Genomic DNA, 13227 nt, shown 5'->3' with positions numbered 1-13227 from the left:
TGGGAAAGTAGATTACTATGGCAAAGCAGCAATCTTTCCCTTTTAAAGAAATTTGTTCCTTGTTTTTTAATCATATTTCATGTATCTTGAATGCATTATTTTTTAAAAGGAGAATATTATTTTAAATCAACAATATTATTTTAAATCTCCTCCAAAAATGGAAAAACATTTTTAGAGGAGAAAATGTGACGGGCAAAACAAGTGACTCGCTCATTTGAGAGCTCTTGTAACTCTTCATTTGTCTTTCTGTTATTGTTATTGTTCAGTTGCTAAGTTGTGCCCAGCTTTTTGCAACCCCAAGGACTGCGGTTTGCCAGGCTCCCCCGTCCTTCACTCTCTCCTTGAGTTTGCTCAAACTCATGTCCATTGAGTCAGTGATGCCATCCAACCATCTCATTCTGTCACCCACTTCTCCTTTTGCCTTCAGTCTTTCCCAGCATTAGAATCCTTGCCAGTGAGTTGGCTCTTCACATCAAGTGGCCAAAGTATTGGAGCTTCAGCATCAGTCCTTCCAGTGAATATTCAGGGTTGATTTCCTTTAGGATTTACTAGTTTGATCTCCTTGCTGTCCAAGGGACTCTGAAGAATCTTCTCCAGCACCACAATTTGAAAGCATCAATTCTTAGGTGCTCAGCCTTTGTCATGGTCCAGCTCTCACACCCATACATGACTACTGGAGGAGCCATAGCTTTGACCATACAAACAACCTTTGTTGGCAAAGTGATGTCTCTGTTTCTTTTATAGGCTGTCTAGGTTTGTCTTTCTGATAAATTCTCTATTAACCTCTTTGTTCATATTGTATTTCTCTTCATGGCACAATGTTAAAGTTGTTTTTAAAATACCATTATTTGACCAGTCCCTCTGCTGCTGCTGCTAAGTCGCTTCAGTCGTGTCCGACTCTGTGCGACCCCATAGACGGCAGCCCACCATCAACTGGGCACTATATGCATCATTACAACTCCCAGTCCTTGGAACAACCGTTGAAATTAGTTCTTGTTATTTTATTTTATTTTTTGTAACTCAGAAAACTGCTGATCTGTCAGAGAGATTTTAAGTAACTTGCCCAGGGTCATGCTAGGAAGTGGTAGAGCTCACATTCAAACCCAGGCCTCCCTAGCTCCAAGTGTTTTCTTCTTGCAGTGCTCAGATTCTGCTCTTGCCAGTCTGTTTCCTCTCTGGCAGGATGACTGGGGGAAGAAGTAGTTATAGATTGGAGAGACCAGTACATCTGCACCAGAGAGATGTGCAGTCTGTACCTAACTATATATGAAAATTACACCTTGAGAGAGAGAGGAAAAATAAATGCCTTTTTAAGAAACAGCAAAACTTACTCCTAAAGGAAACCACACTGAGCTAAAAACTATAAAAACTGACTTCCAGACCCTATTGTTCCATCACCTGCCTGATGCTCAGCTTGCATCTGGGCCTCAGTTTCTTTACTTGTAAAACAGTGAGACCTCTTCCAAATCCTGAGGGTCTTCTAACAGCTCATTTCTGTAATCACTAACATGTTCATAGGATGATAATCATTTAAAATCTTGCTGAATTTAAATAGTGCCTGAAATGCATCCTTGTGTGCATTTGTTTATGTATCTGTACCCCATAATTAGACCGTCAGTCCCTTGAGGACTGAAAATGCAGCTTACTGGTATTTTGCATAGCACAGTGTCTAGAAATAACATCCTCCCCAAAATTAATGTACGAGTCATGAAATGTGCTCTAGGAGATTTGTGTTCAGTTGCTTTTTAGTAGTTTATTAGTAACCACAGTTTTACCATCTTATAGTTTTTTGGTTATGTACTCATCATGTAACATTATTTTAGAAAATATAAATAGTTATTAAGGTGAAATTCATATAATATTAACATGAACTATTAGATAAAATTAACTTTTAATTCATTTGCATTTAGTGCATTTGCGGTGCTGGGCATTCACTTCTTTCTAGTTCTAAAACATTTTCATCACCCCAAAAGGAAATGCTTCCATCTTTTATGCAGTTAATATCCCAAATCATTCCCACTGCTCAGCCATCAGAAATTACAGATCTGAGTTTCATCTCAGATTTATTTATTCTGGATATTTTATGTACGTGGAATCGCACAGTGTGTGACCTTTTGTCTGGCTTCTTTTACTTAGTTTAATATTTTCAACCTTCTAGCATCTGTCAGTACTTCATGCCTTTTGATGGCTGAGTAATATTCCCCTGTGAGTATTATATCAGATTGTATTTACCCATTTTTCCCAAATGGACATTTTGGCTGTTTGTACCATTCGACTGTTGTGAATAGTGCTGTTGTGAGCATGTGTGTGTGTATTTGTTTGAGTCCCAGTTTTCCATCCTTCTGGGTATATTTTTCCTAGAAATCATATTGGTGGGCCATATAGTACTTTTCTGTTTAGCTTTTTGAGGAAGAGCCAAACTGATTCCCACAGCAGCTGTGCCATTTTACACGGCTACCAGCGGTTGTACAAGGGTTCCAGTTTTTCCACATCCACACCAACACTTATTTTCCATTTTTATGAGAATAGCTGTTGCAGGAGTTTGAAGCGGTGCCTCATTGTGGTTTTGTTTCCCTAATGACTAATGAGGTGGTGAGCATCTTCTCATATTTGTTGGCTCTGTGTCTTCTTTGGTAAAATGACTGTTTAAGCCCTTTACCCATTTTAAAAACTGGGTTGTCTTTTTGTTGAGTTGTGAGAATTATTTATATATTTGGGATACTAGTTCCTTACTAGATACAGAATTTGTAAGTATGTTTTGCCTGTCTTATAGGTTGTCTTTTCACTTTGTTACTAATGTCCTTTGCGTGAGGTTTTTAGTTATTATGAAGTCCTTTTTATTGTTTTTTCTTGTGTCACTTGTAGTTTTGGTGTCACATCTAAGAATCTGTTGCCAAATGTAACATTATGAAAATATAGCCATGTTTTATTCTAAGGGTTTATGGTTTTAGCTTTTATATTTAGGTCTAACTTTTGTATATGATATCAGGTAGGAGTCCAGGTTGATTCTTTTTAGTCTGTTTGAGGCCTCTTGCAGTTTCATATGAACTTAAGGATTTGCTTTTCCATGTCTGCCAAAAAGACTTGGAATTTTGATAGAGATTACATTGACTTGGCTTCCCTTGTAGCTGAGCTGGTAAAGAATCTACCTGCAATGCTTGAGACCCTGGTTCTATTCCTGGGTTGGAAAGATGCCCTGGAGAAGGGATAGGCTACCCACTCCAGTATTCTTGGGCTTCCCTTGTCGTTCACAGCTAGTACAGAATCCGCCTGCAATGCTGGAGACCTGGGTTTGATCCCTGGATTGGGAAGATCCTCCGGAGAAGGGATTGACTTTGTAGATCACTTTGACTTAGTAGATCACTTTGAACTGTGTTGCCATCTTAATAATTCTGTCTTCCATTCCGTGTCTTTGTTTAGGTGTTCTTGGGTTCCACTTCTTTAGGTCTTCTTTACTTTCTTTCAGCAGTGTTTTGTAATTTAGGTGCAGAAGGCTTTCACCTCTTTGTTTAAATTTATTCTTAGGTATTTTATTCTTTTGGATATTGCTGTAATAGAATTATGTTCTTAATTTCCTTTTCAGATTGTTCATTTCTGGTGCATAGAAACATAATTGATTTGTGTGTTGGTCTTGTACCCTGTAAATTTATTGAACTCTTTTTTAAAATCTAAGAGTGTTTTGTCTATGGAATCTTTGGGACTTTCTATATATAGGTAATGTTATCTGCGAACATGGTTTTACTTCTTCCTTTCCAGTTTGGATGCTTTTTCTTTTTCTCCCAGTTGTTCTAGCTAGGACTTCTGGTTACAGTGTTGATAGTGATGTTGAAGGTGGGCATCCTTCTCTTGTTCCTGATGTTAGGGTAAAAGCTTTAGTTTTTTAACCATTGAGTGTGATGTTTGCTGTGTATGCTTGTTGTCTTTTAACCAACTTGAGAACTTGTTAGAAACTCTAACTTTTAGGATCCACCCCGTATCTTCTGATTCTGAAACTACAGGAAGTGGAATTTAGTCATCTGGATTTTCAGAAACCCTCTGGATGATTTTGATGTGTACTAAAGTCTAAGAACCACTGCACTAGAGTTTAAGCTTAGGTTAGGACCTGTGTTTTATCTTTGTATTCCTTTTAGTCCTCTTTGGGATTAATTAGTGTTGAATAACTTCAACAACAACAACAATGTCCCCAAAGTGCCTACATAATCTGTTGACTTGTCTGCATGTCTCAAATCACCATAAGTAACTGGAGATTCATTATTAGACAATCACAAGATTCACCAGAAGACCTCACATTTTGTATTTAGTCTTAGGCCCATGCATGGCAAACAGCACAAGTGTACTTCTATTTAGGCTGTTTGTCTTGGTAATTGCTTTCACCATAATTATCTGGTTACCTACTAGCTGTGGTCTTATCCTTATGACTACTTCAGCCAGCAGGAAATTCTCTTTTGGCTATTTGGAAAGATCTGGAGGCTTTTGTTTTTGTTTTCAATAGGGTGTATTGAATTTCATCACATCCCGGTTTTGCCCCTGTTTTATTTTTCTCCTTAGTTTCCCTTCATCTTGCTGTGCTGTGCCCTCAGTCCTCTTATATCCTTTTCCCCTCTTTCATTCTTCTTGAACAAGATAATATTTAAGTTAATAAGCTAAGAATGTAATCTAGTGCTACTAATGGCTATTGTTGACTCTAGCCATTTGGACACACAGGTACCAGTTTATATACAAATACAGTAATAACATTCTATTTATTCACTAGTTGTTACCTACTGGTGAATATTCAGCTCATAAAAATACAATACATTTTCAAAATGGCAAAATTGTGGTATAATTATTTATAGCTGGTCTATTTCTGAGACTGGTTTAATGATAACTGATACCCTGGATTCCCATTTTCCACCACTTCTAGGTGTCTGAACCTCATTTGCACATCCTCCTCCAGTCAAGAGTCAATCTAGTTAACTCTTCTCTCAGGACAGGTGAATATTCTGAGTATATTAATAGTATCAGAGCCAGGAGTACCTCCTTGTGGGAGCTGTGTGTGATCACCAGTAGCAGGGAAGAAACATGAAGTGAAGTAGAATGGGCTTACAGCCTTGGTGGGGGCATAGCTCCATGAGCTATGTGTGGCCCCAAAAATACATTGCTGGACTTCCCTTCAGTCTCTTTGATATGAGAATAAAGTTGTAGGATCATTGCATGAATTACTACTGGTTGAATAATTAAGCCACTCTCCGACCTTTCTTGTTCACAGTTGTTATAAGTAAATGAAAAATCAATTCACTAACAAATGCTAACAGACTTTTAAGATGTCAGACCATGTACATGAATATTGCAGTTAAAATTTTTAATGACTATAAATGGATCATAGTTCTTATTCGCGTGTCACATCTTGTTCAATGAAAAAAACTGAGGTGGGGGTGGGGAGGGCAGGTCTTGACTCTTGAAGTTACAGCCTAAAAGCTGAAATTGATCAAATTTCCCAAGACATTTTTTCATGGAATTACTTGACTTTTAGCTAACATTCTAATTCCAGTTCTAGAAATTGTACATGTGACATCTTTTATCTGTCTGTGGAATTCATATGGCCTCTCGGTGAGCTTCTTAATTAGTTTCTCAAAAAAAAAAAAAAAATCAGTATTTTGGAGATGTATGTTTGGATTCAAATTATTTCATCTGTGTGTATGTATATTTGTGTAGACCTACCTTTATGTACCAAGAATGTTTAAATAAAGAGGGTTTGAGCTATCTTAAGTGATTAAAATTTTTTTCTCAAGTTTAATAGATCAATGATTTCCCAATACAGTCAAAGAGGAAATTTGGGGAGACTGTGTGGCTTTTCTCCCTGCCTCACATATCCTGTGTTGGTGGTTTGAATAAGAAGAGAGCCATTTTCCACTGTATTCTCATAGCTATATCCTTTAAATCTTGTGTCATGAGATCACCAATTAAAAAATCAAAAGGTATCTAGTAATTCTAAAAGTTTAGGAAGAGAAGTTTATGTTTTAATTAGGGACGAATTATAATAGTATAAGGGAGCTCTCAAACACAAACTGTTGAGCAGAAGCACTTAAACTCACTGATTGGGAGATAAGTATTTAGGAAGACAGTGACTTTTCTCATACCACCACTGTGCAAAGGGATTTTATTTTGAAACTCCTGAATGCCTGAGGGTGCAATGGTTTATTTCAGAAAGGAGTGAAATCTTAAGGTTCCAAGGCAGAGCTGAGTTTCAGAAACCATTACTGTATATTTCGCAATGCTTTTTGAAAGGGTTTTGATGGCAGTGACAAGAGGAAGGGGAAACAAGCATGGTAAAGTCATTTGGCTACTTTTGAAATCAAGGCCAGGAAGAAAACATTTTCTGGCTGTAAATCACTGACTTGTCCTACATTCTTTAAAGCATTTTATACAAATGACTTTAACAGTTTTAGGGGTCTTGCCTGGGGTTAAGAGACTGTTTGTCTGGTATACAATTTGGTGATTAAAAAGTAGTACTTTATTGAGGTGGTAGCATTTCTGTTCACACTCCATACTGTCAACTATTTGGTATTTATCTGATGAGGAAGTTTTTGCTGTTAAGTCAGTGTCGTACAGAGTATATGCGTGTTGATTTTATGTGTTGCACAGACATGCATCTAAAAAAAAATAGTGCTTAAAATGTAACTGTAATTAAAGAACAGGAGAAAACAAAAAGCTATAAATAAAAGAAGTTGTAAAGATTGCTAACATTTTGCCGTGCACTGCCCTAAGTGCTTTTGCATGAATTCAGTCAGTTCAGTTCAGTCGCTCAGTCGTGTCCAACTCTTTGCGACCCCGTGAACCGCAGCACGCCAGGCCTCCCTGTCCATCACCAACTCCCGGAGTTCACTCAGACTCAAGTCCATCAAGTCGGTGATGCCATCCAGCCATCTCATCCTCTGTCATCCCCTTCTTTGCCTGCCCTCAATCTTTCCCCTCATCAGGGTCTTTTCCAATGAGTCAGCTCTTCGCATCAGGTGGACAAAGTATTGGAGTTTCAGCTTCAACATCAGTCCTTCCAATGAACACTCAGGACTGATCTCCTTTAGGGTTTAACCTTTAAACCCAGTCCTGTGAGGTTAGAAATTGTGGTGGCTCAGACGGTAAAGAATCTGCCTATAATGCAGGAGACCCGGGTTCAATTCCTGGGTCAGGAAGTTCCCCTGCAGAAGGAAATGGCAACCCACTCCACTATTCTTGCCTGGAGAATTCCATGGACAGAGAAGGCTGGTGGACTACAGTCCATGGGGTCACAAAGAGTTGGACACGACTGAGCGGCTAACACTTGATAAGTGAGGCTAAGAGAGGCTAAGTGAATTGTTCAAGGTTACAAAACCAGTGTGAATAGTGAGCTGGTAAATGAAACTAGACAGAGGGTGTGCTTGTAATGCCTGCTTATAGATCTGAGTTCACTGACCCTTGGATTTCAAGGATAGTACTCAGGCTAAGGGTAAAACAGTCGTTTATGATTTTTTTTAAGTGAATCAGTTAAAATAAAAATATATAGTAAATACCTAAATGTCTTAATGGCTATGGCAAAAATGCTAAAGCTGATAAGAAGGATGAATTTGGAAAGTGTCTTCGGTGATAGGTGAATGTATTCGATTGATTCATACTTAAAAATACCTTGGGGTCATGGAATTATCCTTTCTTACGCCATTGTCATCCTTTGCTTTAACTGATTACCAGTGTGTGACAGTGTAAGAGACTGCTGTGCTATTTTGTACATATTTAGATTATCAGATAGATGGTTCAGAGCTTTGGCACGTTGTACGTGAAGTTTCAGTGACTCTAGTCATATGGAATGTTACATGAATATTGCAATCTTTTCTGCCCTTCTTCTTTGTATTTTTCCTATATGTGCAGACCTTTCGATGGGCACCCTGACATCCCTGTTCCTCCACGCTTTTCCTGAGAAGTAGTTCTAACAGTGGACTGTACAGTGAGGTGAAAGGTGTATTGTACTTATATGTAAATACAGCACTGGGTGGCAGGGTCTGTCTGCTTCTGCCAAGAAAAGCGTTGTATTTTTCTTTGTTTTTGTTACAGCAGGGCAATTTTCATTGCCAGCGGCACAATACACATTAGGGGAAAGCAAATAAACAATACAGGGCACTTGGAGCCAGGAAGTCACATCTCAGACTCGAAACACGGCTTTGGATTGACGTTTGGGATGTGGGTTGCTAAATAGGGGAGCCACCTATCAAACTGAAAGCCTGTAACCTGAGGTCACACTCTTCCAGGGAAACTATTTAGTCACAGAATCTTTGGAAGGGTGTCAGAAATTGATTTTGATGTTATGACAGTTAGTTTCCTTGTAATTAAATATTTAACTCAAACTATGTCTTAGGTAATTGATGATTGCTTTGCCTTTGATTGTTTGCCTTAGACATGCCATTAACATTTGTTGAATTTAATATTTTGAAAACTAACCTTTTGTTAATTGAATGCTTTACTCTGAAATAATCCAATTAGATTTTGTATGAGTATTCCTCGTAGTAGTAGTGCCTAGTTTTAAACATGGTCTATTTTTACCCCCTTCCTTATCAGAGATATGTCAAATTCAGTGGGTTTGGAGTATTTTAAAGGTTTCTTCTATGTCAAATTAATGTTGTGATACAGTAGCTTATTGAAAACAATAATCAAAATAAAAATTTTAAACCCAAAGCTTTTTTAAAGCAGAAGAGGTAAACTCAGTTAAAAATTTACTTGCTTAAGCATGTATTAATAGTACATTCTTTTAAAGGCAAAAAAGGAAATTTTTTGCCCCACTTTGTTAGAATACTCTTATCTGCACAGCTTTAGTTTAGGAATTTGAGGCTTTGGGAATCATTAAATCTTTATAAAGATATTCATAGTGGTTTTCCTCCTTCCCAGCCCCTTGACTTATGCAACTGGAGAATTCCTTTTCAACCATTTCAGATCTAAGGCACGAGATACCAACTATTGAAGAGAAAATAGTCAAAATAATTCTCTTCAGTTTTGATAATATTTAAACATACCAGAGATTGTTTTGAATAATGTATATTTCTTCAGCTGTTAATATCTTACTCCTCCCTCTTTTAGGACCTGCTGAAGTTCCCATGATGTCACCCAATGGATCCATTCCTCCTATCCATGTGCCTCCAGGTTATATTTCACAGGTAAACCATTTAATAGACTTCTCTACTCACTGCTGGCCCTGTCACTTCAAAAGAATACATGGCTTCAAAAACTCATCCCGGGATTAATTTAGTTAGGATACTGCTAGAGTTGGGGGATGTTTTTGTTTTTGTTTGTTTGGGCTTTATATTTTTGTGTGTCTGCACTTGGGCACCACAAGGCCCTTCTTGATTCTTGCTGCTTGACTTGCCAGAAAGTCAGTTGGAGGCAAACACAGTAGGGTTAGGAGGCCTCCTTCCATCGAGGTGGGTTTCACCCTCAACCATCTGATGGTGGTTTCTTCATAAAGTCTACTGCCTAGAGACTTCCTTCCACTGTACCATGATTTGCTAGTTGTGGCGGAAGTATAGATTGAATTAGCAAAAATATTAAAGGAGACATAGTTAACTTCAACAGAGTCCGTGCTCTGTTCTGGTGTCCTAATTTCTCTGTAATGTGGCACAACTTGGTCTTGGTGAATTACGAATATAATGTGAGAACTTGGCTGTTTGTACTTAAATTTCTCTGAAATTGGATTAAGTTAAAAAAAAAAAAAGAACAGTAGTTTAAAAAGAAGTGGCAATTTCAGAGGTATGTTGGAAGGATTTTTTAAAAAAGATAAAGTTATACCTCTATACCTGGATAAGGTTTAAGGTCTTCAGGCTGCCTGGAACATAGACGTCTAGGTATAGTTGAGTTTTTGTCCTCTCTCCTTGGACAATACGAACTCCTCTCTGCACTACTTCCTCCCCTGAATAGCTAACTAACCAGGTCTCTCCACTTTTTATCTTTTTTTTTTTTTTTTTTTTCTGATTATGAAGGCATCTTATATTCATTGGCAAAATCTCTGAAAAGACAGAGAAGCGTATAAAAAAATATAAGTTTACCAACCACAGAAGACAATAATCTTTATGTTAACATTTTTTGGATTATAGTCTTCCAGATTTTTTTCTTTCTTTCTCTGTCTGCTTTTAAAGTTGATAAAAAATGTGTAATTTTCAGTTTTAATGATTTTGCTAGGGTGAAAAAATTGGCAGCTACATAGGAAAATTGCTGAAGTTCAGGCAGGAATCGAAGATTTATCCTTCTCTGATGTAAAAATTCACCCTTTTCTTCACTTTCTAAGCCATAGTTTAGCCACTATAATTTCATTTTTTCCATCCCTACTTTTTTTATACAAGCCAATTTTACATCTGTTTTTTTTTTTTTTTTGAGTAGGCAGAATATTGGCCTGTCTTTGCTCTGTTCCAAATAAATGGCTTGTTTTACACAAGTCTTTGTAAATAAGGACCACTGAAAGGAGAAAAGGGTGCAGAGCAGGCCCTTGCACCGGGACCCAGGATGATGGATCACATTCACGTCACCAGTCAATTAACAGAAAAGAACAAGGAATGTAGAATTCTATTATGTCTCCCACTCATTTATTTTGAGGAAGTGTTTCATTCCTGTGAAACAGAGTACAGTTCTCACCATTGTGATGGTTGAAATAACACCTCCTTTTATGCTAAAGACCCATTTAAGGAATACCAGTTAAAAATTCTAGTGGAGGGAAGCTGTAATGTGCTTTTTCTTGCTAGTGGTGTTGCTGTGATTTTACTAACTGCCAAACATTTATTAGGTTTCATAGGGAAAATAGAGAATTTTAGACCATGGTGTATTTCTGATTCTGAAAAACTTTGATAGAAAATGTAAGTAGAAAGAGGAAAAGCAGAGCTATAAACTTACTTTCATAAAACTGATGATGGAAGTATAGTGAGACACTTTCTCAATTTAGAATTATGGCAGTGTATGCTCAGACATATTGGATGAATAGTAAAAATGGAATAATTTGGATTCTGAATTGAAAAAGAGCAAGAATACTTCAATATAAAATAAAAATTTTAAAGAAAGTTGATGGAAATATTCAAAAAAAAGAAAAAAGCACAAGAAACAGCCTGTAAGGCATGTGTTCAGTTTCATTTAGATTGGGCTTTCTGATCAGAAGACGGGCCCAGAGTTAAGTGATCCTCTGTGGTAAGCATTATAATGTTAATAATATCAGACAGTGAAGTGTCTAAGTAAAAGAAATCATTATGGTGAAGAAAACTGAGAGCCTGAAGCACAAAGAAGATATACAGCATCTTCTTTAAGGCTGACCATATACAGACTTCAAAGAAATGAAGACGGTTGGAGCCAAGTATAAAACATCTTCGACTTGTCAAGAAACAGGATGTCTTTTTGTTATTCAGTTGTGAGGAGAAAGCATCACTTAAAAAAAAGAAAAAAAAAAATCCCCCTCCTGGCTAGACATACGTAAGAATGCCCGATACTAGTCTGTCACTATCCAGTCCAATTTTACTTCTTAAGCCCACAGTCCTTTTCCTCAATTATATGTGGCTTCCTTGTTCGGATCTAGAGTTGGATGTACATTGCATAGAAGTAAAATTAAAGCTCTTTGGTTTATGAAATCTTCATGTTCAACACTGCCCTCCTTTTGAGAATTGCCTTTACCTGTTGTCCCGTGTTGCTACAACCTTAAACTTCTGTCCCCTAGCCTTTTCTCAACTACATACTTTTGTGCCCACTGTTTCTCTCTTCTTCAAGAACTCAAGAGCCCTTCTTTGTCTGACAGTTCAGTCATTCTTCTGTTCAAATGCCCCTCCTCATTGTGACCCTTTTAGAACCTCCAACACAGAGATGGTGGTTTTATTTTTTCAGCATCTTTGGTACTTTCTCCGCATCTCTGTTATGAAACACAATACATTTTATAACCATCCCCAAGAATCTTGGTGCCTCATTGGGATTATATCTGAGAATCTAGAGTTCTGCCTGGTATGTAGTAGGTACCTGATAAGTGCTTTTAAATGTAAGTGATTGGCCAAGCTGAAATAAAGTAAATATAGGTTAGAGTAGAGTAATAAAACACCTGATAGCTGGGAAATTGACAAGCTCATAGTGATGTTTACCTACAAGGAACGAACAGCTCTGAATGTGGACTTAAGAGAGAGGAATGCAAAGATAATTTGGTAGAGGAAGAAATAGTGTCCTTAACAACAGCATGGGGACAACTGGTTATCCAAATGCAAAAAAATGAATTTGGACCTCTACCTCACATCATATACAAAAATTAACTCAAAATGGATTGTGGATATAAGTGTAATAGCTAAAAGTACATAGCTCTAGGAGTAAAATTTTATAACCTTGGAGTAGGCAATGGATTCTTAGATACGACACCAAAAGCACAATAGATAAATTTGACTTCATCTAGATTAAGACTTTTTATGCTTTCAGGGTCTCTGTCAATAAAATGAAAAGAGAGCTCATAAATTGGGAGAAAATATATGCAAATCATATATTTTAGAAGAGACATGTAAACTACCGCACAATTGCACTCATCTCACACGCTAGTAAAGTAATGCTCAAAATTCTCCAAGCCAGGCTTCAGCAATATGTGAACCGTGAACTTCCTGATGTTCAAGCTGGTTTTAGAAAAGGTAGAGGAACCAGATATCAAATTGCCAACATCTGCTGGATCATGGAAAAAGCAAGAAAGTTCCAGAAAAACATCTATTTCTGCTTTATTGACTATGCCAAAACCTTTGACTGTGTGGATCACAATAAACTGGAAAATTCTGAAAAAGATGGGAATACCAGACCACCTGACCTGCCTCTTGAGAAATTTGTATGCAGGTCAGGAAGCAACAGTTAGAACTGGACATGGAACAACAGACTGGTTCCAAATAGGAAAAGGAGTACGTCAAGGCTGTATATTGTCACCCTGCTTATTTAACTTATATGCAGAGTACATCATGACAAATGCTGGACTGGAAGAAACACAAGCTGGTATCAAGATTGCTGGGAGAAATATCAATAACCTCAGATATGCAGATGACACCACCCTTATGGCAGAAAGTGAAGAGGAACTCAAAAGCCTCTTGATGAAAGTGAAAGTGGAGAGTGAAAAAGTTGGCTTAAAGCTCAACATTCAGAAAACAAAGATCATGGCATCTGGTCCCATCACTTCATGGGAAATAGATGGGCAAACAGTGGAAACAGTGTCAGACTTTATTTTTCTGGGCTCCAAAATCACTG

At 37.5% G+C, this 13227-nt stretch overlaps 1 protein-coding gene across 3 annotated transcripts in view; it reads left to right on the top strand.

The window, feature by feature from the left end:
- FNDC3B (fibronectin type III domain containing 3B) overlaps positions 1-13227 on the top strand; it is a 359206-nt gene that overhangs the window by 176835 nt on the left and 169144 nt on the right. For all 3 annotated transcript variants that reach the window (XM_070373177.1, XM_070373162.1, XM_070373171.1), the window contains exon 4: positions 9082-9158. In XM_070373177.1, the coding sequence (XP_070229278.1) occupies positions 9082-9158 (77 nt within the window). The remainder of the gene's footprint in view (positions 1-9081; positions 9159-13227) is intronic.

The sequence above is a fragment of the Bos mutus genome, chromosome 1, assembly GCF_027580195.1.
Source record: "Bos mutus isolate GX-2022 chromosome 1, NWIPB_WYAK_1.1, whole genome shotgun sequence".
Taxonomy (NCBI): domain Eukaryota; kingdom Metazoa; phylum Chordata; class Mammalia; order Artiodactyla; family Bovidae; genus Bos; species Bos mutus.
Note: the sequence above shows the minus strand (reverse complement) of the source record. Positions and strands in the feature narration are given on the sequence as shown.